We start from the raw sequence: 26,675 nt of genomic DNA, 5'->3' as shown, positions 1-26,675 counted from the left end.
TTTTTTTTGTTTTTGTAAGAAAAAGAAGTTTAAGATCATCGTAAGAAAGTAAAAATCACTCTTATTAGTCACTTATTTATTCTTTTATTCAAGAATTTAATTTTTGACAGAATCATTGGATCGTGTCATAATCATAATAACCAATGACAATGTACAATAATTACTTACAGTCTATTGTGAATTTCTGTGTAATAATAAAATAAATGTTTAGCGATTTTTATTGTAGTCATCGTATTGATAATTACATTAAAATTAATACTCGTAATTTTATTTCTTTTTTTACTGTTCTGTCAAATAAAATACATATAATAGTGTACAGTGGTTTCACAAAATGTGCGAATAATTTTGAAAGTACTCTATACCACTATTGAACTTTCCATGGTTGAGAATAATATTTGACTTTCCATATGGTGTAAATGTTCTTATGCATTATGTGAACGTAAAATGTGTGTGTAGTTAGCTGTAAGAGACTCAATATGTAAGAGGTAAATCATAAATAACTAGTCTATAGACCACGGTCGAACGTTCACACCTCTGTGGCCATAACAAAAAAAATGCCTTAGTCGATTTCATTGGAAAATTCTTCGTACCTCTTCGAATAATACATAATAAACAGAAAAAATTCAATTCAAATACGGACAGTTTTAAAGTACTCAAAAAATTAGTGTCAGGAAGAAAGCTCTTTTATAGATGAATTCCAAAAATCAAAAGTTTAAATTTTTACCAAAAACTTTTGACTCTACTAATTCTATTTTGGATAGTTTTAATAGATTACAATCAATTTACTCTTATTTTTCAGTATAATATTGAAAATTTAAAATCTCTAAGTTAAGTAAATTGAATTTGAACAGGTGTACATATGTATATCGATTTTAGAATACTAAATTTATTATAAAAACTCAAAGGGTTCTAAAATTCATTTAGGTAATTTCTAAACTGACTGTGTTAAACTTTAAATAAAAAACTATTTATAAAAATTTTTAATTTTGATCATTTGTGTAATTGCAGACATTTATGGCATAATTTACGATATAAATCACTTCTAATTTAATTTTAAAAGAATTTTATATTATATACATGTGTTTGTGTGAATATTTTGTAATTTAATTTAAAAAAAAAACAACAAACTTAAATAATAAAGAAAATAAATTAATTAAAAAATGATATCATTCACAATTGTTCGATATAAATTTTGTAGGTTTGGAATTTTAATTTAATTTTATTAATACATTACAAAGCATACATACATTTTTTACTGCTTTCTTTAAAAAAGTTATTTAAATGGCCCCTATACCTATATGTATATGCGAATTGCATTTGCTACTTTAAAGTAAAAGTAGAATATTTCTTTTCAGATTCTAGCAATAAACACTATTGGTAGAATCTGATACTTTAGGTCTATACATAGATATAAGTATGTATAACAGAAATAATTTTCTGTTCACTACCCCTCTCCCCATTCAGCAAGAGTCACATATTATTAACATTAATCTTTTATATTAATCATTACTGTTATATTGATCATAACTGCTATACAATCAAAACCGTTATATTAATCATAACTGTTATACCAATTATAACTGTTATATCAACCAAAATTTTCTTAAATTTTCAACATAATTTTATATTTAAGTGTTACAATAAAGTGTTAAATATGTAAAGCTATATTTGTGTCTAACCACAGCCTAATTATTAATCTAGTTCGTCATTATTACAAAAACCTACATCCATATCTATTTTTAAGTGAGTATGAAATCACATAATTTTTCATCGTAAATTTTCATAATTCTATTTTTATAAATTATTAGGTAGTTATCGTAAAGAGTAACTCGTAGTAGTCACCGGCTTCTTAATACTTCCTACATTATTTCAAGTTATTAAAAGTCTTATACATAAGATGTAATTCTATGTAATAAAAATATGCTGATTGCTAACGTTCAACAATAATTTCTTAAATTCAATTAGCATATTATAGAATTGAGATGTATAGAATACCGCAAAAATAATAAAAATATAAAAAACTCAATTGTAAGTAAATAAAAAAAAATTCTTAATAAATAATAAGAGAACAATTGTAAATTTACAAGAAAATAAATTTGTGTTTATACATTTATACGTACAGTATGGTATATATATATGTATGTAAATATATATAATAATTATTGTGAATCATGCAATTCAAATTTCTTTAGTATTTATTTTTTGTTTTCCATTTTTAGCTTCTATTTCTTTTTGTTTTTTTTTGGATTACCTCTTCACATTGTGAGCCAAAAGTTAAAAGTTATATGTGGTTTTATAATAACCGTGAAGTTCAATGATTCATTAAGTGTTATCGCCTAAAGGAAAATCAAATATTGTACACATATATGTATACATAAATACACACATATATATTTTGTTTGGATAATAAGCATAACTATACATGTATGTATACAAATGTATGCCTTATGATTAAAGTTATGAAAACAGTGAAAAATAAGAAGCAAAGCAAGCAATCAACAGATGATGTTTAATGATGATGAAAATTATGTGCTTTTAAGTTCATTTAAAAAAATTTGCTAATTAGTTTAACTTTGTCGCTGTATCGGTCTGTTTCTCTTAATCTGTACGCGTCTTCTCTCAAAACTTCAGTATTCAAAATGAATTGTTTGAAATTTTACTAATAAAACGAACTCAATAAAATCTTTTAAACGCTCCCATTATATCTCTCCCACTTCTCCTGCTCCCTCTTACCATTCTATACATATGTATACATACATATATTTTACCCAATCGCGTTACACGTTTTGATTCCAGTGTAAAAGCTTGTAAAGATCTTTGCAATAGTTAATTAGGCGATATTTATCGTAATTTAAAATAAGTAATTATTATTTATAATTCATACTTTTTCTACAATATATGTACAATTAGAAATTCTTATAAAAAATGCAACTCTCACAGAATCGCAATTTATTAGATAAATTTTTAACCATACTGTACTATTACAATCCGAAATAATATGTACATAAGTATATGTTTAGTTATACGTATAGTTTTACTGCTTACATATAACGAGTACTTTATAACGTATAAAATATGTATACAATGCAGAGACAATGTGAGAATTAAAGAATCGCAGAATAAGATGTCAATCAGAAATTTATGAAATTTTTTTTTTTAAAGTGAAATGTTTAATATTGGTTTTCTTGTTATTATTGCCTTTCTATTTTGTTTCTTAAGAAAAAGAGGAAAAAAAAATCGAAAAGATAAAGAATTCCACTTTCAATTTATTGTAATCATGATAGAGAAATTCACTTTAAAGTTTGCTCAATTAGCGATGATGACGATGATGTAATACATATAAAAAAATTCTTTACATTGCAATTTTTTTCTTCTTTCCTTTTGATTTATAAATATTTTTCTTGTATGTATATGCACACCTAACCCCAAATTACGAACAATAAATTAGCTCAATAAATTGAGATTATGTTCCAAGTTGCGAATCTGTAAAAAATTTTTTAAGAACTGAGCTTGAAATTGGATCAGAGAAAGTGTTATTGGGAAAAATGTTTTCCTGTTTCGATTTCAGAACAGCAAAATTAGCTTTGTGGTCTATTCAAAAGAATTTCTTGTTGCCTCTTCATCATAAGTCATTTCATTACCAATTCTTAATCTTAGCGTTGACAGTAATTATGCGATTAAAAACTTGCTTCCGCATGAAATAAAATTGTTTTGGCTTGTAAAAAAATAGAGAACAAGGTGTCTGTTTTTTTTATTATTTAAAAATAATTGAAATATTTCTAAGAAGTTTTACAAAATTGAAAGAATGCAATAATTTATTGATTTTTAGAATTGGATTGACATTATTAGCACTTAATAATAAATGAGAAACTGCATTATTTCAATTAAATTTTATAAATTTTCTTATATAATAATTAAAAAGAAAAAAATATTGACAAAGAAAAGGAAAATTCTTTTAAATATTAAAAAAACATAAATATCTGGAAAGATTCGGATTTAAAAGCTAGAAAAATTAAAAAATTAATTTAAAATTCAATTATATTGTGTAAAACAAGTTAAACTAACAAATAATGTGGCGGATACTAAGGGTGGATTATCAAAAAATGAAAGTGTACAATGCGTCCAATATGGTATTTTTTGTAATAAGTATTGTGGTTGATTTTAACCTGCCTTAAGTACATAACATAAGTATTATGTACACGTACATTATAAACCTGATGAAGCTATGATGTACATTATATGAGCATAAAATACTTATGAGGGCATTTAAAATACAAAATTGACAATTCATTAACTTAACATGAATTAAACTTAACATGAGTAAGCCATTATAAAATCTTTATCATAAATTATATGCATATCGATTTTAGATTAATTACTTTCCTAATTTCCATTTCATCTTCCTATATTGAAATAATTCTGTTGAACTTCCTAAAATTAAAATATTAGTATGCATTATGTGGTTTCTTAACAATTTTTCTAAATATTGTACATAAATTTTTCAAATAATACTACCTACATACTTATATGAATTTTACAATAAATCATTTTAGAATAAAATTGTAAGTAGTTCTATATGCATCATAAATAAAATTAACATTTAAAATTATAGCTTATTGTTAAGAACATGTTATTATTATTAGGAATACACATATTTACATACATACGCACATTTTACGGATAGATGCAGTACTATTTCCTTTCTTATATTTCATTGAATCTAAAATTATTTTGTAATTATTTAATAATGCCATTTCAATATTAGTCCAGAAGCATTTCAAAATTACATACATATCCACATTTAATTTTTGCGTTACATGACGATAAATTATTCATAAATACAATAAATTTTAATAAAAACGCAAAATCTAGAAATTTGACTGTAAGTTCTACATTGTAGCAAGAATAATTAATAATTATTATGTATTATTTTACAATATTACAATATTACACATACATTTACCTATACTTACGTAAAAAAAATGTTTAGAAATTTATTGTCACCTCATTAATAATTTCCAATTACAAATAAATTATAATGGAAATTCAGTATTTCAAATAATAGTACCTACTGTACTAATTATCTCTTGCGGTGAAATTTTGAAATACATAATGATTTTTAATGATTTCTATGTTTAACCGCATTGCAATGACAAATTAGGTCAAATTGTAACTATAAATTAGTTGTGTATGTTATATACATAAGTGTATATATGTACATATTATATACCAAATATTTACATAATTTTTTTTTTCAATTTTTTTTTTTGTAGCAATAAAAATGGAAAGTAAATTATAAAAGATTTGTAAATGAAGAATATTTGCACAAAGTCTTTAAGTTTTTTAATTTTTTTTCTTAATTTCATTGCTTTTCTATTGGTCTTCAGATCGAATTCTATATTCTTAAAAATAAAGTACATAATATTATGATTAAAATTGAGCCTTAACCCGAAAATCGAGAATATTTGACAGTCAGGCAGATGCCGTTTGACAAATGTTTGTTAAAAATATTTTTTCCTAAAGGTAACTATCATAAGCAAAACTTATTGGTACGTCGCGTTAACACTGTCTACATTTAATGACGCTTTATCGCCACGCGCGAAAATGCTGGAATTATTTCATTCCATTTGAAAATTTTAATTATTTTTATAACATAACATTTTCAAAAACCTCTGAAGTTGATTCAACTTTTTCAAAAAAAAATGTGAGAAATAAGATAAATTCATATGTTCAAATAAAATACATGAACGCACATTATTTCGGTGCATGTTAGATATTTAACGCTTGTAAAAACAATGAATTGACATTTGACGCTTGTAAAAACAAAATATCTTCAATTTGATCGCATCTACAATTTTTGTTAATACACACTAGTTTAATTGTGTAGTACTGCTAGAGCCAAACGAAATTGATGCGGGGAATAGCATAATTAATTTCAGCTATATTTGTAAGGAAAAATAATATCAACTAGACCAAATGTTTCATATTTAGTAATAGCGTAATTAAAACTTTACACATAATGAAGTCTAGAAATTAAAACAGCCTTAAAAGGCTTTTTAATAATTTCAAAATAAAAAAAAACACCTTCTCAAAAGTTGTTATTTAAAAGTACATAACTTTTGTGATTAATGTTGGGAGTAATTTGCAAGTCTAACAATTTAGAACAAGGTTCCTCTGTATTTCTTTTCTCTCTTTTATATAAATTGCAATTGACGTTTATAATTTTTTTTCTCTATTAAATACAAAACAATACTCAGTTTTTCATTTTATTTTAGCTGCACATTTTTAACCTTTTTCACTTCCATAAAATTAAAACTTCTATGCAACAAAATAGCTATCAGCTAAGTATACAAATAAAAAAAGACAATAAAGAAAAACAAGGAAAAAAAACGTTTTTCCTCATTTCTCACCTTTTAATTAATATTTCTTGTGTACTACTGTCATCACAATGTCATCAAGATTAGATATGGGGTTTTAATTATCATTTCAATGGTGTCGCCGCCATCATCATCGTCGTTGTCGTCGTTGTTGTCTTCGCCGACACAAAAGCGTTGAACATTTACAATAACATAGAAAAACAAATGAAAAACTTTAAAAAAATTAAAAAGCGAAATAAATGAGAAATGAAAACGCATTCATTAATTTTCTTTTTTTTTTTTTGTTTATTTTTTTTTTCTTAATTCTATTTTTGTTGCTTTGTAATTTATGAGAAAAACATTAGTTCCATCTTATAACATCTTAATTCCAACAACCTTTTTTCCCCTTTTTCTTTCATTTCTTCAAAGCTTAAATAATTGCAACACGTTGTTTAACTAGTTATTTATCAAGACTTTAACAATCCATCCAAAAAGATATTAAGAAAACGAACAACAAACAACAACAAAAAAGCATAAACTTTAAAACAAAAGAATTTATTTTAGTTGAATTTCTAAAATGTTAAGATTATGATTGTTTATGTAGATTTTGTTTGTAGAGATTGCTACATATGTAGATAGTTGAGTTCACTATATTGAGGTGCAGTTTTAGAGTAGTTGTAAAAAATAGAAGTTATTTTTTGCTTTGAACTTTAATTTCGTGTTTTATGAAGTTTTTGTCTTGTTGAAATGAAATAGAAATTCTGAAACTGAAATATTATTTTGCGGGACACTATTCCTAAAGGAGGACATGACACATAATTTCAAAAAAAAAGTTATTAAGTATGTGGGTACATACATTGAATATAAGCAATTTATTTCATACAGAATGCACTAAATGAAAGTATAATAACTTTAGAAATTGAGATGCTAGTTTTCACAATAAATTTGATATGAGCAAATTATTGGCAAAAAAATTGCAATATACATAAATTTTAAAAAAAAAAATTTACTAAAATCTTGGCCGTTCATTTTTTGCTCATCTGGCAAAATACAGCAATTTTTAAATTTTCTATTTTGAAAAATCAATCGGCTACGACCTTATATCGAGTAGTTTGACATTTCGAGAACATATTTCTCACTGATTTGCCTATGTAAACGTTAGGTTAGACCACCAGTATTATACAAACTTTCTTGTCAATAATTTGCGTAAATAAACACTTGGTAAAAGTGAGGAAATTTTGTCACGTGATTCGTTTTTCATTGTCAGTTTTCATGTCATATCAATTTTTTGAAATTAGCGGTTTATAAATTTAATATGAACAATATATATAACCCGAGTGGCGGCATAATTGAATTAAAAAAACAAAAGCGAGTCATATTGATTTTTGAAAAAATAAAATAATTTAACATACTTAATCAATACTCTAAACTAAAATAACAGTCGAATTTTTGTGAGATAACATGCAGAAATTCTTAATAATTAATAGAATATGGATGGATGATTAATTAATATGGATGGATGGGTAACGTGTTTGTTTAACCGGCAAAACACGAAAACTGGAAGAAATAGGAGCAATGGAGATAGAAATCTCAAATTTTTATAATTTCATTAGGTAATTTTTTTTTTCAAAAATCGATACTAAATTCAAATATATTGGTGCTCATATCATATTGAACAATTGGATCCTAATGTTGACTGCGAAAGGGCTTTTTTTTCCAGTATTTGAAATTTAAATTTTATATTCGATACCTAAATATTAAAAAGAGTACAATAATTGCCAAGAATTAAAATTGATGAAGTAACAAACTAAAATTTTTTTAAAAATTCTGTATAATTTGGTGATAATTAGAATTCAGTGTTTATTTAAATCTATTTATTTTTTCAAGCTATAAGATAACTATGGAATTTTTATTATCTTTATCTTTTACTAGATAAACTTTGATTGCGGATGTACGATAATAATAAGATAAAGAATTTAAGTTTTTATGTGAATTATTCTTTAAGAATGTAGAGTTTTAAAAAGAACCAAATGTGCTTATAAAATTATTATATTTAATATTTTCTAGAAATTAAAATTTCAATGGATATTCTATTTAGGATACGTATATATCCAATCCACTAATGTTCTGATGTTGCATAACCGAAACTAATGAAAAAAATAATTGGATTGAGTAGTTCTTCTGACTAGAAATACAAATTTTTTCACATCGCACATCAAAACCATATATTTTTTAATTAATCCTCCTGATTGATAAATGAATTTTAATTTCATATAAAAACAATTGTAATCCATTACTTATTCGAAACACTTCATCAGGTGTAATTGCATATTGTAACGCATATGTGCACATATCTACACATTCATATGTATATATGAAAGATTGATATTATACTATTTTCCCATGTCCTAAGAATTATCAAGTTTCCAGATAGACATTATAAATTTTTAAAGTTTAATATAAGGTGTAGGTGCTCCAATTATTCATTCAGTTCCTTTGTGTGTATATATTAAATAAACAAGCAATATATAATGTACAATATTATAACATGCAAAAATACAAATTTTAAATAACTGTTTATTCTGCTCTGGCGTCATTAATTACTATTTTATTAAAAGTACTTAAATTCAAAAGAATTCTTTAAAATGAATTCATGTATAATTTTTATTCGTATATTTATTTATGTATGTAGATCCGGAACAAATTATTTGAAAACATTCGAAAATAATTTCTTACTTCGTTAGGTAATTTGAATTGTTGATTTTGAAGATACGAATAATTCCGTGGGAATTTTGCCAAAATTGTTTTTCACAATTTTTTTTTTGCATTTTTGCTTCGCATACGAAGTGCTCAAGTATAGTCTAATCGAATTTGGCCACAACAAAGATTTCATATTTTGCAATCAATTTCCATGTATCACTGAAATTGGCCAAGAATAAGATTGAATGCAGATTTCCAATGGCTGATTATAAGATCTAGTGTGGTAAGTTGATTTTCCATAAGTTCTTCATATAAATAGCCCTGCACTCCAATTTTGTATTAATTTATATTAAATATGTATTGATATTTTACGAATGATTTTGTAAAGTGTTAACAATGTCTCCTTTAATTTCTAAGAATTTTTCATAGAAAATTCATGAAACTTCAATTTATCTGGAAAATATGAATGAAACCACATAATCTATATTGTCTGCTGAGTTCTCAATGAATAGAACAAATTTCCTATTAAATTTTGAATATTGTACAGAAGTCAATAAAGAAAATGGTCTTATCAGAAAATTAAATAACTTGTGTTCGAGTTATCAATAATTCAAGTATTGCATAAATCTTAATAGGTTGATTGGAAAAAATTTCCTAATTTTTAGTTTACGTTCGCTTTTTGTATTTTTAAATCTATTGTAATTAGTCTATTGATTTTTAACATCAAATTTGTTGGATAAAATTGAATTGATCCATCATTTTTAAGTCGATTCCCACTTATTCTATATGGATTTCTCTTTACAATATATTTAGTTACTCTATATACAAACCTACTACATGTAAATAAAAACCTATGAAATAACATCCTACAATTTATCCTACAATATCCATTAAAACACATATTTATTTTTCATCTTTAATTGAAGAGATTGTTGTAGTTGGTTTTCAAAGTTCGGTAAATCCAAAGGTAAAACATAACATAAGTTTTGATAACCATGCATTTATGTATGTATATTTTTTGTATATATATTCAAATGCAAAATGTTAAATAAATAGACATTTAAAATGTGGTTTTCTCTTTCCTCTTCGTTTGTTATGGTCTTCTATAGTATATACATAGATATTGTTCAAGGAATTTTTGCCATATTTTTGAAAAGAAAAATTTATTTGTTTTAAGTTTTATCCTGAATACAATAGATGATATTAGGATATAGATTCCAGATTTTCTCTCCTATAAGATTTATATTTTCATAAGGTAATGAAAAAGTATAAGACATTATATGAAATCGAAATATACCTATTTTGTTATCATTGCATACGTTATATAGGATCTTCCAATAAAACACAAAAATTAATGAAAACGTCTGCTTGAAATGAAAGGAATGTTATCACTGTGATATCGTAAATGGATGTGTAAATAATAAAATCACGCCATCTGTTTCATACGACACAAGTCTCTGTGAAGGAAATTGACCTACTAAAAGAACCCAAATATTGTGGAAAAACAGTTTTCGATGCAGTTCATTCTACATTCTAATGCCCAGACACCGCGACGAATTGTTTCTATCACATGAAATATTTAGATTAATCAGTCAGGTCTTAAGAGTATGGTGTAGACTGTACGACATGACGTTAAGGTGAAGGTGGTTCAATATCTGGTTAATTCTATAGTTCAATATACTTAAATTTAGATTTATTCTTATGAAAACTTAACTGCAAGCCTTGTAATCGGAGCGCTATGTGAATTCAAAAACCACTTTAGTTCACCCTATATCAATGATTATTATTTGTTTGTTAAAATGTGTAATGTTTGAATTTTATTTATTTGTTTTCCTTACTTTTTTTTGTTTTGTTTTTACTTGCCTTAAAACATTTTTCTGCTTGGATATTGATCAGTTCAAGTATAATACTTAACATGGACGGAAATTTACCCTCAAGCAGGATACAAAAAAAAATATTAAAAAGAAAATGTTCATAGCTATATTTGTAGTTTTTGTATTTTCTTGCATCCTTTTTAAAATAATTTTTTGTTTTTGGAAAATCTACGCAAATAGTCCATAGTCGTATAACAAACTACATATTTGTAGAATTGCATGTGAGGAAAAATAATAGTTTTTTATATGTACAATAATTTAATAAATAAAGGATTAGGTCACTAGCCATAACACATAACATTTACATATGTGCGTGAGTGTTTGTGTATAGTATGAATGTATATGAATATTTTCATTTACTTAAATATTATTTTATATTCGTATACCTTCTACATTGTAATTATACTGAAGTTTTTGAATATACTTAAGCAGGATTAACATTGAGTTTTCATTTGAAAAATTTTAAAATTTGTTTTTCTCTTTACAAAATTCTGTTGGAATAAAAGTTTAATTACAGCATTGTGTCTTGTATTTTTTAAAGTATTATGAATCAAATATTGTAAATATTATGAATCAAGTGCTTTTTCATTTTTGTAATTAACAGAATTTATTTATAAAAAAGTTTTTGATTCTAAACAAAATTTTGTAATTTAAGTTTATTTTATTAATTAACATACCAAATTGTTACGAAGATAATCTGGGTTCCTGTTGCATTAGGTATTTCGATATTCTGCTGTTACTTGATTATGCCAATTATTAATAGTAATGGCTGCATTGTGTTGTACGTAGCCCTATCCAGCTGAAATATTTTCTGTATTTTCAAACAGGAACTCAATGGTCGGTAACGCCACAAGTGTTTCCAGTTGTGATTCTATTTTGAGTAGAAATTGGCCAACTGTAAAAGCTGGTTAAAAATTTTACCGTAACAAAATGTGGAGACATTGCTCATAGTAGTAGTAGTACTGGTAGTAGGAAGACAGGAGCACTCCGCCTGACCACCCATGAACTAGGCCAGCAAGAAAAATCATTCACAAATTAACATTCACAGTGCTTCATGTAATATAAACCAGGAAAACCATCAACTGGAACAAGGCAACCTCCTTACTGCATCTCAAGAGCCGCTCCAAAGATTCCCCTGACAGGTTCCTCAGGCCATTGTAAAATAAGGCCCCAGGATGCGCTTTCACTTCCATATCCGATGCTGTGATCAACTATACCGGAACTCAACAATTTGCTTTTCATTCATACAAGGTAACAGAGCTCTGGTCATCTCGAGCATCATTGCATTGCTTATAAGCCACAATTTTGTTTTAATTTCGTTTTCTATTTCGAATTCTTTAATAACTACTTATGCAAAATACCTCTACACCTGCAATACTTCTAGAACTGAAAATGTAAATTTCAAACACCAAAAATGATAAACGACACCGTACACGCATATAAACTAGTTACTTATAACACAACATGAAAGTTCCATATTTTAAATCTACCTTTCTTTTTCTTCTTCATTTTTATGATTACGTGTCATTTCATATTTGATTAACATCCTTCTATCTATGAAATATTAATAATAGTGTTATTGAAAGATAGACGATCCCCTATAAAATATTATTTTTCCACATATTTAAAATTCATTCAACGTTATTATATAATAATCACTACTATCGTTATCATATCTCACTCTTTTGTCATATTTAAGACATTATCAATATTTTTATATCAAGATCAACTAGCTAAAAGACTAGTTAAGATATATGTATGTATATGAACTAAACGAGACAACTAAATTTTACCAAATAATAATCTATAATTTTAGGATTTTAAAGAGCTTTTTATTTGAAGTAGGTGGTACGTGTAAAGAGAGTGTATGTTGAAGATTGATGTATGAAATCAAATGTCATAGTTTTATTAAATTAGCTTTGTTTCCACTTTCGTTTGGTCACGTTGTAAATTTATTTTTTATATTATAAGAACTTGTTAAAAGTTTTATAACTTACAATTTAATTTAGCAATTTCACCTTAAATGTCTTGTTGAATTATTTTATAGATTGGAAAAGTAAATATAGAAAGTAATATTATTTTTTAAATAATTTATAATGTAATTGGGTTTTCGTTAAAAAATTTTAAATTTATCATTATAGTTATAGTATGCATATAGTTTACAGTATAGTTAAAATACAGAGATCCAGGGATTATTCTAATTATTTTATCAAACAAAAATATTGTTCGTGAAATTCAGATATTCAATTCAAAGCCACGGAAACAACTTTTAGTTTCCAATAATCTAATAAATGAATATTAGACAGCTGCATAATATATAACACAAATTAATACAATAAATTTATATTTCTGTCATATTAAAGGAATTAATATTGAATTTATCACTATTAAATGTTATTTAAGTTAATTAAATTGACCAACAATACTTCAAAATAATCATAATACTTATACAATAATAATCGGATTAACTGGTGTGGGTATTCTCTAGCTATGTAGTATTGTTATTTTCAATATTCAAAATTATCTATCAAAATTTATAACATTAATTTAATTCATTTTATTCATAAAATATTCAAAGACTATATTTTCTAAATAAATTATGATTTAAGCTAAAATTGTCACACAGAGAAAAAAAAATTCTAATGAAATTTGTTTGCTTCGGCTCATTTTAATTCCTCTTTTTGCTTTATTTTCATTGATTTGATTATATAATTAATATTATAAAATCAATTGTATGAAAATTTATAAATTTAATTTTTGAATAATTTTCATATTTTCAATCAATATTATTTTAATTGTAGATGTTTGATATGGAAAATTAAGCAGCGGACTATTATATGGAAATTCAAATAATATAATACATGGAAAATCACAAACACACATGTTTTGATAGAATTTAATATATTAAAAAAAGCACATAAGCGACCGCAATGTAAATTGCTTAGTTTAGTGCAAGTGATACAGATTAATTTTAAAAAAATTAGTAAGCTTTTAATTAACATACGTAGAAAAATGTATTGTCATTCGAATTCTCTAAAAGTTTACCCAGCTAGTTTCGACAACAATCAGAACTCAATTATTCAATTTCAAGAAATTCTAATTGATGGAAATTTTAATTCGTATAATTCCGTAGATATGGCAAAAAAATATAAAACAAGCATCCGAAATTTGGTTCTATCATATAACCTCCCTTATTGTATGCAATTAAATTCATTATGAAAATTTTCAATATTTAATTTTAATAGTATTAATTAAAATAAGCATAAAATTTGTGTTATATTATATTGTCATATAGGGATGTATAACAGTTATAGTTGGCATATAACAGTCATACCATTATAATAGCAAAATTGGAATACATGTAATTGTTTCCGGAACAAAGTCAGGAATTATTACAATGAAAAAGTTTTTAGTTGTTTATGTATGAATTATAAATTTTAGCAAATATTTGATTTTACTGTAAAATCTATTTATATTTAAAGATTTTGTAGGAAAGTCTACCTTTTATTCTATTTCATTTTTTTCTAATCAAATTTAACTTTATTTAAAACTTAATGAAAAAATCCAATTAGTACAGTTAAATAAGTATGAAAAATACAAAATTAATTGAAGAAGTTAATTTATAAAACTGTTTCTCTTTAAGCATTTTCAACTTACAATACAATCTAACAAGTAACAAGAACGTATATACACATATAAGTTCATACTAAGAATCTTACTATTCTTATAAATTCTTACTTCAATTAATTGGAAATGCACCTTAGGATTTTTAATTCAATAATTGAAACAAAACAATCTTATGCTTTGGCTATTTTTTTACAAATTATATATATGTACATAAATAACTACATACTTTCACATAAATACGAAGAAAATATCTTCTTTGATCTAGAAAAAAATATTTAGCCTTATAATTCTAAAACTTAATCCTTATTTACTGAAAACTTAATATTATACGGTTAAGAAAAACGAAAATTTATTTAACCAAAGTAATATTACTACTCACTTATATAATATTATGTAAGTATATTTATTTCAAAGTATATGCAATTGTAAACGTGACCCATAATACTTTCAATATAATGCAGACATGATATCCTTTTTAAATTTCTATATAATATGAAATTCAATTAGAATAGAACAGTCAAAATAACAAATCTGTATAACAATAATAGCATAAAAGTCCATTTAATATTGTAAAAATGAAATTTTCTTAAAAATATAAGAATCCTTTTTTTTCTATATAATATTTTTAAAACAAAAAAAGGAAATCTGTTATTTTATTTTTCTATACCAAAAATTATTTTATATTATGTAGGAAAACGTACATTTTAATGTTTTTCAAAATACAATTGCAAGTATAAGGAGAGTACAAACAAGACACCAAAAATTATCCTTAATCTATATATACAGAAAATATTATTCTACTATTATTCTAAATCAAACACATACATACATATTCATTATATATTTATTTATATTATTAGTAAATAGTATTTTCTAGTTTGTAATAAAAAATACTAAAATAAAGGATATGAAAATAGATGCAGAGAAGCAAAATGAGAGTTTTCACGTTTCCTGTTTTCTTTTCACCAACTAAAATTGAATCTTATGCTTATAATTTTAAAGGAAATGCTGATATTGCACAAAAATTTCATTTTATTTTATTATTATATAAGGCCGTTGATTGGGGTGAATTAGAATTTGGAAAAAATATAAAGTAATTTTTCAATACAAATTTGCAAGTAATCATTAATAAGTATTTGAGAAACAGGGCAATACCCAATTAAATATAAAATTTGGCAGTCCATGCATTAAGGTGCGTTACTATTAATAGTACATATACAATAGTAATATACAAAACAGCTTTTGTATATTACGAGTACTGCTTATTCATATACGACAAAATCTAAAATTAAATTTATGACAAAGTCTAGCGGCCGTTTTCAAACTGAAATTATTGCAGATTTATGCAAAACTTAACAATTTAACGAAAATGTTCGTTAAAAATTAACTTTCGGCATTTTATTTTTAAAACATCTGACGATAGATTTGTTAAGAATAGAGTTTGACACAAATTTAAAAGAATAACGTAATACTCGTATATATCGTATTTGTATAATATTCTTTCCATGTTTATCTTATCCCCATTTCATTGCACTGTTCAATTCGTGTAGTAAGGATGTAAAAATAAATATTTGAAGACAAAAAAATAATAGAATCTACGAAAATATTTTTTTTTATTTCTTAATAGTTTTGCAGTTAACCTACATAATATGACTGTATATACAAGAAAATATGTTTGACTCTAAGATAGAAACAAAGAATGCGACTAATTTGACTGGAAATTTAAAATATTTTGCTTGGAAAATATTGTGTCTAAAATAAAAATATAATGATAAAAAATTAAAAAACATGTTTAACATAAAATTGAAATTTAAATTTAATTTATTTTTTATTATTTTATGTAGAACTCTGAATTCTAAGTTGAATGACTTGAAAAAAATATTAGTGTAATACAAGAAATATGAGGAGAATTTCAAAAGGATTGAATAAAATAAGAAAGTTGGCCACATACCCCATCTATAAGCTAGTTTGTATATGTTGCGTAGATGAGAATCAAAGGCCAATCAGTGACTTTTAGAAAATTCATCCATTACTATAGAAGTATTCTAAATTTATATGTACATTGTGTATTTAATGGATGGTCTCATAAGTGACATCACATAAATGATAACTGTCATATTTTCTCATTTGAAAGTCATTCGTTAATTTGAAGAAGGGTCGTGTTGTATATGATTACGTACTAATCAAAAATATCTAGTATGATTCTTAATATTTTCCCTTTAAGACACGAATTTTACTTAAGGCTATTTATTGTATCCTTACATCAGAGCTTACTGAACTTTCAAACAATTATTTGTAATTCTATAGAATTTAAGATTTAAGAAACTTAAACAATAAAACAAAATTTTTGCCAATTTTTATCCATTAATTTTTTTTGAAATTGTAAAAAGCGAAACGTTCTTCTTGGAAATCGAACAATTCAGAACCGGATCTAGATACAATATTCAAAAGTATTAAGTTGCTCGTTTTAGTCTTGTAAAATTCCTGAAGAAATTCGCAAGGCCATCACAGTGTTAATGATATGGTTAACTCTTTTTCCCCAAATTATTTTTGGATCATAATGCTGCCTTTAATTGCGGAATAATATTTATATGAATATAGTAGACGTGTACATGTATATGTACTTAATATATTATGTATTACAATTTCAAATTAAACTTAAAAAGTTGAACTCGAAATGCAATAAAATTTATTTTTTACAGTAATTTGTGCAAATATTAAAATGTTGTCGGTATTATTTATAAGTGTTATTAAGTGCCTTGTCTTGTAAAAGTAAATCCCAAAAGTTATTTTAACTATGTAACTGTTATATGAAAATATTACACTTCCGTCAATTTTATTTGAAAAAATCCTCTGAGATTTCATACGCACATATAGACACATACATACAAATATTTTCATTAGTAAGTAAAATGACTCATTCAACTAAAAAATTTTCTTCATTTATAATAAAAACTTTAAAAAATAAACTTAATCCTAAATAATTTAATAATTTTCAAAAAAATTTTAAATTAATTTCCTGTACAGCCACTAAACTTTTCATAATTGGTTCATTACGTATATAAAATATAACAGATAATAATTTTTATTTTAAACCCACCATTTAGATTGCTGCCTTTGCAAATATTGGTTTACATGCAAATAGTAATTTGAACTTTATTAGTATTGAGATTGTAATGCAATTTCCCAGAATGCGTAAGTGAATTAAATATTTTAATATTGTATTAAGTATAGTATAATTGAAAAATCATGTTTTTAAATTTCGACCTTGCGTTCCACTATGTCGACGTAATCTTTTATTGCTATTATTATTGTTTATGTTCAATATTTTCTAATTAGAATATTGAATTAATTTCCAATTATAGCACATAACACCGTCTTTATTTTTTATATGAGCTATAATAAAAAGTGTTAATTGATTAGAATAAAAATTTAAATTATTTTAAAAGTTAAAATTTTTTTCTTTGAAAACCAGTTTAATGATTTTTAATTGATCTTTTTTACAAAACCATGAGCATGTAATTAAAGATTTAAATTATTTAATTATAGCGTGATTGATCTTTAATGTTTAAAAAATTCTTTAGATTATTGTGGGAGATGTAGGTACTGTAAACATATGAATCACTCATTAAATCTTAATCAATGACTCATGCTTAATCTGATTAAGGTAGATTAAGCAATTTAATCTGAATTAAGAAATAAAAATTCAACTAAGAAGAAATATTTTAAGTGAAAAGTTGAAATAGGAAAAAAGTGAATTTTGGTTTTTATTTAAGTTGAAATATCATTCAATTCTAAATGCTTGTAAAATTAAAGACTTGAAAAATGAAGAATTCAAAACATTATACGCGAAAACTAAGATTTCATGAGATTAAACCATGTCACTGGATAAAGTTGTTAAGATATTTGCGAAACCTTTTCATCAATATATTTTGCATATATTTTGCATATTGAATTAAATTTTTTGAAAGCTCCTTTCATCAAGATCATTTTCAAAATTTGGGACATTGTAAATTAGATTTTTTAAAAAGCCTTACACTATTTTGCTTTTTTCAATATAGCAGTCACCTCCAACCGTAACATTTTCATCAGGCTCTCAAAGCATCTTCCGCACCGTCTCAGTTGCAGTAAGTGTTTCAGCAATTCGCCCTCAGTTGTTCAATTTTTTCAGTTCGCTGCTTATTTATACAACCGATTTGTAGAACTAGATCGGTGTACAGGAAACATGGTCATTTGCAAATATACAAATACGGACTACCAGAAATTTGTAACTATTAATTGAGAATTTTTTTTCTAAGTATGAATTTTAAAATTTTAAAAGTTTTTAATATTATTTTTATAAATGTAATTTTTATTTTTATAAATGTATATTTCAGACTTTAAGGTTGATTTTAGAGCGAATGCTAAGCTGCTATTTATTTTCTCTCAGTTAAACCACTCTATAGGATCCGTGATTAATAAATTGACGCAAACTATTCATTGCATATATTGATTTTTTTTTTGTAAATAATTTTAATTCAAAGGGGATCGATAACAAAATTCAAACTTAAATTAACAATGTACTTCATTATAATTTTCTTTAAATAATTTCACTTTAAATTTGAATTAAAAAAATATTATGAACTATTTCCTGGAATTTTCTTTGTATAATATACTAAATTATTAAACATATTCCATTAACCACATATTTATGTAAATAGGTACTTGTAATTTACATTGTAATTTGCATATATACGATTAAAATGTGTGCTTTTTTGTGATTTAATTAAAATTATAAAATCAATTTTTAATAATTAAATTACGATAATGTACCCGCATATGAACTTATGTGTGTATGTAAGAATGAGTCCCTGGCTGCAAAAACCATTGCTTTAAATATAATAGCTTTCAGACTTTTTATTTTTTCTTGTAAATTTTATTCCAGAGAAATTAATCACTGCATTTTACCATACAAGCATTTTTAATATTTTTATGAATCATTCACCGATTTTATTCTATAATATAATTTTTATTGAAAATTATTTTTATACCATAAAATTTTTGTTTTTTCTTATTGTTATTATTTCGTATATAGCTAGTATATGTATTGAAAATTGACCTAAAAAGATATTACATTTTATCTTAAATACTCTTGAGATTTAATTTTACAAAATTTATTTTTGATTTTTTTTATTTTTATTTAAATGGAATAATGTGTGATTGAAATTTTGTATCGCGTTTATATCGGCTGAATCGCTAATTCATTTCTGGGTATTATGCGCACATATATAAAATTAAATATTAAAAGTATTTAAAATGCGCGAATAAATTGTTTTAAAAATAAATTTTATTTTTATTATAATAATATTATGTGGTATTCAATATTGTATAATTGAAATGAAAATATTGTAATTTAATTCACACCATGGAGAAATTGTAACACTTAATACATTTTAAAAAATATTAACTGATTTATTGGAAAATTGAATGAATTTGCGAATTTATCATGTCAAGTGTGTGTGTGTGTGTGTATTTAATATTGGCGATTTGCTTCTTTTGTGGTTTAAATTTTAAATTGTTTTTATATTTTGTTTTTGGGTATTCTCTTGAAGCTTATTTATGATGTTTCTGAGATGAGATGATTGCAGACTTCTTAAAATAATTTTTATAAAAATAGACTGGAAAATTATTAAATTAGTCTGACTAATTTCAAGATTTTTATGTTTTATAGCCTTAGATTTTTTATTAAAATTCATTAAATAAATTTATTGAATACATGGATGGGGAACATGGAATTTAACATATCACCTTGCATATGGAAAATTTCACGTAATCATTTGATTCCTTTTACATGCCGTTGTACTATATTATTTCCTTAGTAGGCTATTTATCTGTGTTTAAATAAAACATGTTGAAATTATATAAAATAGTGTCATCTAATTGCAAAACATTTTCCGTGTAATATCCATTTAAATTAGCCTATTGGACTGTTCCTCGTGTGACTTTGTTAATGCAAAGAATCTAGTGTAAAAATACTTTCCAGGTTTTTAAAGAGAAATTGTATTCGAAAATGGTATTTCAAGTAAATGAAACAATTTCTTATTGGTGTACTAATATGATGTGTAGAAAAAAAACTACCAAACTCAATTTACACAGTTACTACTTGTAACCACAGAAATATTTTTATTGATGGCATTATCACGATTTTTGCTTAATACTCGTAGTAGGAGCAACTTTAAGTAATTTAAAAAATTTTTACTAAAACTAAAATTACATTTAAAAAATTGCATTTTTTGCATTTTAATATTGCACACAATATTGTCAGTAGCTCAAAATCTTAAAAATTTAAAGTATATGTCAATCACTTAACATTATGAATCATTTTGCATGAAAGTAAAGGTAAAGGTGTGTTTATTACGTGTACGTGGTATACAATAGTCTTTTATAAAATAATGTCCCAAGTAAAAAAAAACATTTATCATAAATTTTCACTTCACTTTCGAATTAATTAACATTATAAAAGAAATAAAAGAAGAAACAAAAAATGTCTGCCACATACAATGCATTTATTCAGAAATACTACTTGCGAATTTGAATTCGTTCAGTATCATCTAATCGGAAAATCTAATTTTTTGTTATATATCCTGACCCCATGATCAGAGCCTCCTATAAATTGAACTGCAGTTCCCTTATTTTCGTTTCTATTACAAATCAATATTTCTGAAATTTATATAACAATTGGAGTTTATTTATGCATAAATTTGTATACAAACTTGAAAATTCTGTGAAAATAATCACATAATCACATACAGGCACATATAATTATGTAAATTAATACATTTAAAATAATTATTTCATTCATAAACTATAAATTATTTAACTTTATAGTTTTAGTCTACTTTAAATAAATTTTCATTTTATTATTACAATATTGAATTAAGTACGTATAGTCATACGATTCTTTGAAAAGATGTGGCGCTAACAATGATCTATTTTCTTAATACAACAATGTCTTGAATTAATTGATTATTCTATATATTGATTGTGTCTCCATTTCAAATAAACATAATTAATTTATTATTTAATTTTAGACGGTATATTAAGGAAATTACAATGAAATGAACAACAATATGTCAATGTACATAATATATTTAATATTTATATACTGAGCAAGTTAAACAATTTACAAAATTATATTCCTATCACATTTAGTCGTTAAAGTGAAATTAAATTAGACGTGATTAAATGTCAATCATTTTTTATTGAATTTTATCACCTTATTAGTTACTCGTTACTCGTTTTATTCACATGAAATACATATGTATGTACATGATATACATATAAACATAATATATGTACTTACGATAAAAAATAAATTACAAAAAAAAAATAAAATAAAGAAAATAAATTTTTTCTCTCTTCTTTTTTTCCAATTACAGAAGCAACAAATTGCAGTCAAGTTAATTGTCCACCACTATCAGAAATCACATGTCCTGATGACAGTTTTGTACGGGAAACAAATGAAGAAACAAATGTTATTGCATCACCTGATGATTATAAAATTGTTAAAGAAGTTTTTATACAATGTTGTGTTACACAAAAATGCGCCTGTCGCACCTGTCACATACCATCATGTGATAATTCATCTTTAATTATAATGGAATTACAACCAGAAACCGAAATACCAGGAAAATGTTGTGGAAAATATGATTGTCAAATTGAACCGAATTGTTCTGAAATAAATAATACAGAAAATTATTGGTTAACAGATTGTAAACGTTGTAAATGTAATAATGGTAAAAAAGAATGTATTGCTGTATGTGATGAATCAATTAATCAAATAATACCTCGTATACCAAATCTTAATGATACTGATATTGATAATGATGATAATAATAGTAATTTAGGTGCATGTTATTCAAAAAAATTAAATCAATTCTTTATGAATGGTGAAAAATGGAAAGAAGATAATGATTGTACACAATGTGAATGTTTTGGTGAACATGCTAAATGTGAAGAAATTTGTAATATAATACCACCACAACCATCATTATTACCTGTTAACGGAATTATGAATAATGAAATTTCAACAATACCAACATGTATATCAAGTCAATTAAATAAAATCTTTAGTAATGGTGCTAAATGGGAAGAAGATAATTGTACACGTTGTGAATGTGTTAGTGGTGTAAAAATATGTCATGATTCTTGCCAAAATCCATTATTAGAAAGATTCGGTCCGATTAATTGCATTTCAACATATTTACAACGTTCATTCGGTAATGATGAAACATGGCATGAAGATGACGGTTGCTCATTTTGTAAATGTGAAAATGGTGAAAAACATTGTCAAACAAGTTGGTGTAAAGCACCAAATTGTAAAAATCAAGTTAAAATACCTGGTGAATGTTGTTCACGTTGTCTTGAAGATGAAAATATTAATATAACATCAATACCATCAATAACAACCGAATCAGAAGAAACTGAAAGTCCAGCTGAAATAAATATTGTAACACCAATCATTTTAATACCAAATAATAATTCAACAACAACAACAATATCATCCGGAATAGTTGAAGAAGAAACTGATGAAAAAATTCCAAATATAATTTATACAACAACAACAACATATCAAATAAGTGAAACAACAACACAACCACCACAACAAGTATTACCATCATCATGTACAAATAATAATGAAATGCATAACAGTGAACATGATAATGAAGTTGATGTTACATATTATTATTGGATAATAACTGTTTTATCAGTAATTTTGATAGTATTTATTGTGCTTTATTTATATGAAGTAAGAAGAAGATCAGTGAATTCAAGATCATATGATCCTGTTTCACATACTGATGATAATTTTAATAGAATTTTAGCAATTAAACCAATTACAACATATACATATGCATATGAAAATGAAAAAGAGAAAATAAATCAAAATGGTGGAATTAAAGAAAATGAAAAATAGTCAAAAATGAATTTTTAATTTTAGAAGAAAAATTAAAAGAAAAATTTAAACATAATTTCGAACTGATTTTTTTTTTTTATATATATATTAAATTCGAAAAGAAATTTATTTTAAATTATATATGTAAATTTTTCGATTTAAGAATTTAAATTCAAAGTTACTGATTATAATATAAATTAAGCGCTTCTTATATAATTAAAATTTCTCCAATATTATAAAACAAGAAAAGAAAACATGTATTTTTTAGCACGTTTACAAAAAAGAAATTGGAACAATGCTCATTAAAAGCATGTCTGGATCTAATTTTTAATATAAATATAATTAAATGACCATCAAAAAAGTGCATGTAGCTATAAAATGTACAGAAGATTTTAAATTTCCACATTCAATATAAAAGCTATATAAATATTTATATTTAATAAAATAATAAAATTTGAAAACTTAATTTTGAATACAAACACATTTCCTAAAAATTTCATGTAAGAACAAGTTTTGCTTGTTAAGAACAAAATCAAATTAAGAAAACTCGTTTAAGAATTCGAACTTAGACAAACTCATTTGGACGCAATAACTATTTGGGCCTCTTAACCATACAATATTTTATTAAAATTTTCATAATGAACTCTTAAACTGTTTCGATTCTAAGCTTCGTATTTCACCCTGTACAAGCTTGCACTTTTTATATTTATATAAAATTAAATAAAATTTATATGGGCATTTATTGAAAAAGTCCAGTGAAAATATTTAAGTATTGTTAGCATAAGTTTTCCATATATAAATAACACACTATTATTTTTTAATATTATTAAAAATAAAAATTTAAATGAAAACATGAAAAATAAAAAAATTCTTTTATTCTAAAATTAATTAATCATAAATATTAGTAAGGATAAAATTTAAAAAAGTTTATAAAAAAAAAATAATAAGCAGAAAAAAAAAAATTAATTTTTTTTTAAATATTTAATTTTTAATGTGAATATTAATTATAGAGTTACCAATATATCGTATTTATTGAAATAAATTTAAAATATAATATTAATTATAATTAATAATAATATTTAAGTAAATTTAATAGCTGAACTATACGGCATATATACGCACGTACATACACAAGTTTTATGTATGTGAAGACGGACTTTATAATTATTTAAAAAATTTTAATTTTTTTATTCATTTTTGACTATTTTTTTTTCCCAGTCATTTCTTTTGATTGAAAATTATTTTTAAGTTTTCATTACATTGCTTTATAAAATCATGTATATGTATGTATATACTTATATATTATGTGTATACTTATATATTATTTTAAAATTTTTATACATAATATTTACATAGAGCATGCGGTAGACTCCTAATTAGATGAACGAATTAAAATTTCAAAAAAAATAGACAGGTTTCACTATGATGGCTTGAATCATATAGACAACAGTAGAAATTACTGTATACTAAATGTAGTTGTTGAAGTATGTAGTACAGAAATGAATGTATATACTCCTAATATACACCTACGTATGTATTCAATAATATCTCTGGTAAAAATCTCAATATTCTTTCATATTTCACAAATTTCAAGTTTTCTTACTTTCTTAGTTTACATTATCAGAAATTGTTCGTGAATTTAGTTTGATTTGATCAAATTTCGACATTTAAAGCTCCACAAAAATGCTGTTTATTGGATAATATAAATTGGCCTCCAATTTATGTATTTTCGGTGTTTGAAATCTTGTTAGAATAACAATGTTGAGCTACTCGTTATAAATTTTGTTCTAAATAATTGATATTTCAATTAACTTTTTGATAAATTTGACATTTATTTAAATTTCAAGCATGTTCACATAATTCTGAGTCTACTGTAATTGAAATTATTATGCATACATATGTACATTGTATAATACAGATGCACACATATAATATTTTGATTTATTTTAATTTAATTACCATTTTCTACTGTATTTTTATTTTAATTCTTGAACTTTTGATTTGGATAAATTTTATTTTCTCTTTATATATATAAAACTACATAATATTTATATGTAAATTATGTAATTATGTATATATGCTATACAAATGCAAATTATATTGTAATTAACATAATTCATTTTAATGAGGCTTATTTGCTCTGATTTTTAAAATTTTTATATTTCAATATCTTTTGTTAATGACATATGAAATAAAATGTAGAGCTATTTTAATCGAGGAAGAAAAAATTAATTCATATTCATGTATATGTATGTTAATAATGTGATTAATGGTAAAGAAGAATTGCATAAGAAGAGAAAATATTTTTAAATAAATATAACAAAAATTATATTTTTATTCAATATAATTGTTTGCAAATGGCTGTACAAGTATGCATATAATATAAGGGATTTGTAACATTTTAATATCACTTGTAGCATCCATCAATATTGAGTATGAAGATGATAGGTTCACATTATGTGTATGACTTGTTGATTTCGAACATTAATACATGGTATATTTTCAGTAAATTCCCTTAACAATATGCAATTTTAAATGAAATTCCTAATTAACAAGTAAAATGAAATTTCATATGGTCTTTAACATTTGTGTTGAAAAAATTCCTACTCTGTTTGTATTTTTACCATTGAAATATAAAGAAAATTAAAATAATTTTCCTTAAATTCCTCCTTTTCTGGTTTTTAATTTAATTTTAAAATTTTATTTTAGTTTAGCAAACAAAAAAAAAAACAATTTTTTTTTATATATCTCATTATATATGCCATTATTATTTAGTAAAAAATTTAAAATAAAAATAATTAAAGGTCTCCGAAATTTTTATTATAAAATATTTTGTATTCACATCTACATGTACTATATTATATAAAATAAGTAAAAAATTAAAATATTATGAATTAGTACTTATTTTTAAATAAAAAAAATTATATTTAATCGATAAATTAATTAAAATTATAGACTAATATAAAAAAATATTTTATTCTATTTAAATACCATACATAATAATTAATTATGAAAAACAAATTTTGTTTTCAATCGCAAATTAATTTTAAGTATTTGTAAATTTTGTTAAATAGCAAAACGATGAATTTTATAATGGCGAACATGATTTTATTCCTTACAATTTACAATAGACATTTAAAATTTAAGAATTTTATAAAACTGCTACATACTAAAAATAATTTA

General features: G+C 24.1%; 1 protein-coding gene across 1 annotated transcript in view; it reads left to right on the top strand.

Moving 5' to 3' along the window:
- Positions 1–23,908, top strand: part of LOC129613479 (cysteine-rich motor neuron 1 protein-like) — an 87,539-nt gene extending 63,631 nt beyond the window's left edge. Inside the window, exon 2 of the mRNA XM_055527569.1 lies at positions 21,976–23,908. Within this exon, the coding sequence (XP_055383544.1) occupies positions 21,976–23,513 (1,538 nt within the window). The 3' untranslated portion in view covers positions 23,514–23,908. The remainder of the gene's footprint in view (positions 1–21,975) is intronic.
- Positions 23,909–26,675: the final 2,767 nt, after the last annotated feature.

This window comes from Condylostylus longicornis, unplaced genomic scaffold, assembly GCF_029603195.1.
Source record: "Condylostylus longicornis isolate FDR11 unplaced genomic scaffold, ASM2960319v2 ptg000084l, whole genome shotgun sequence".
Classification (NCBI taxonomy): Eukaryota; Metazoa; Arthropoda; class Insecta; order Diptera; family Dolichopodidae; genus Condylostylus; species Condylostylus longicornis.
This window is presented reverse-complemented; position numbering and strand designations above follow the sequence as displayed.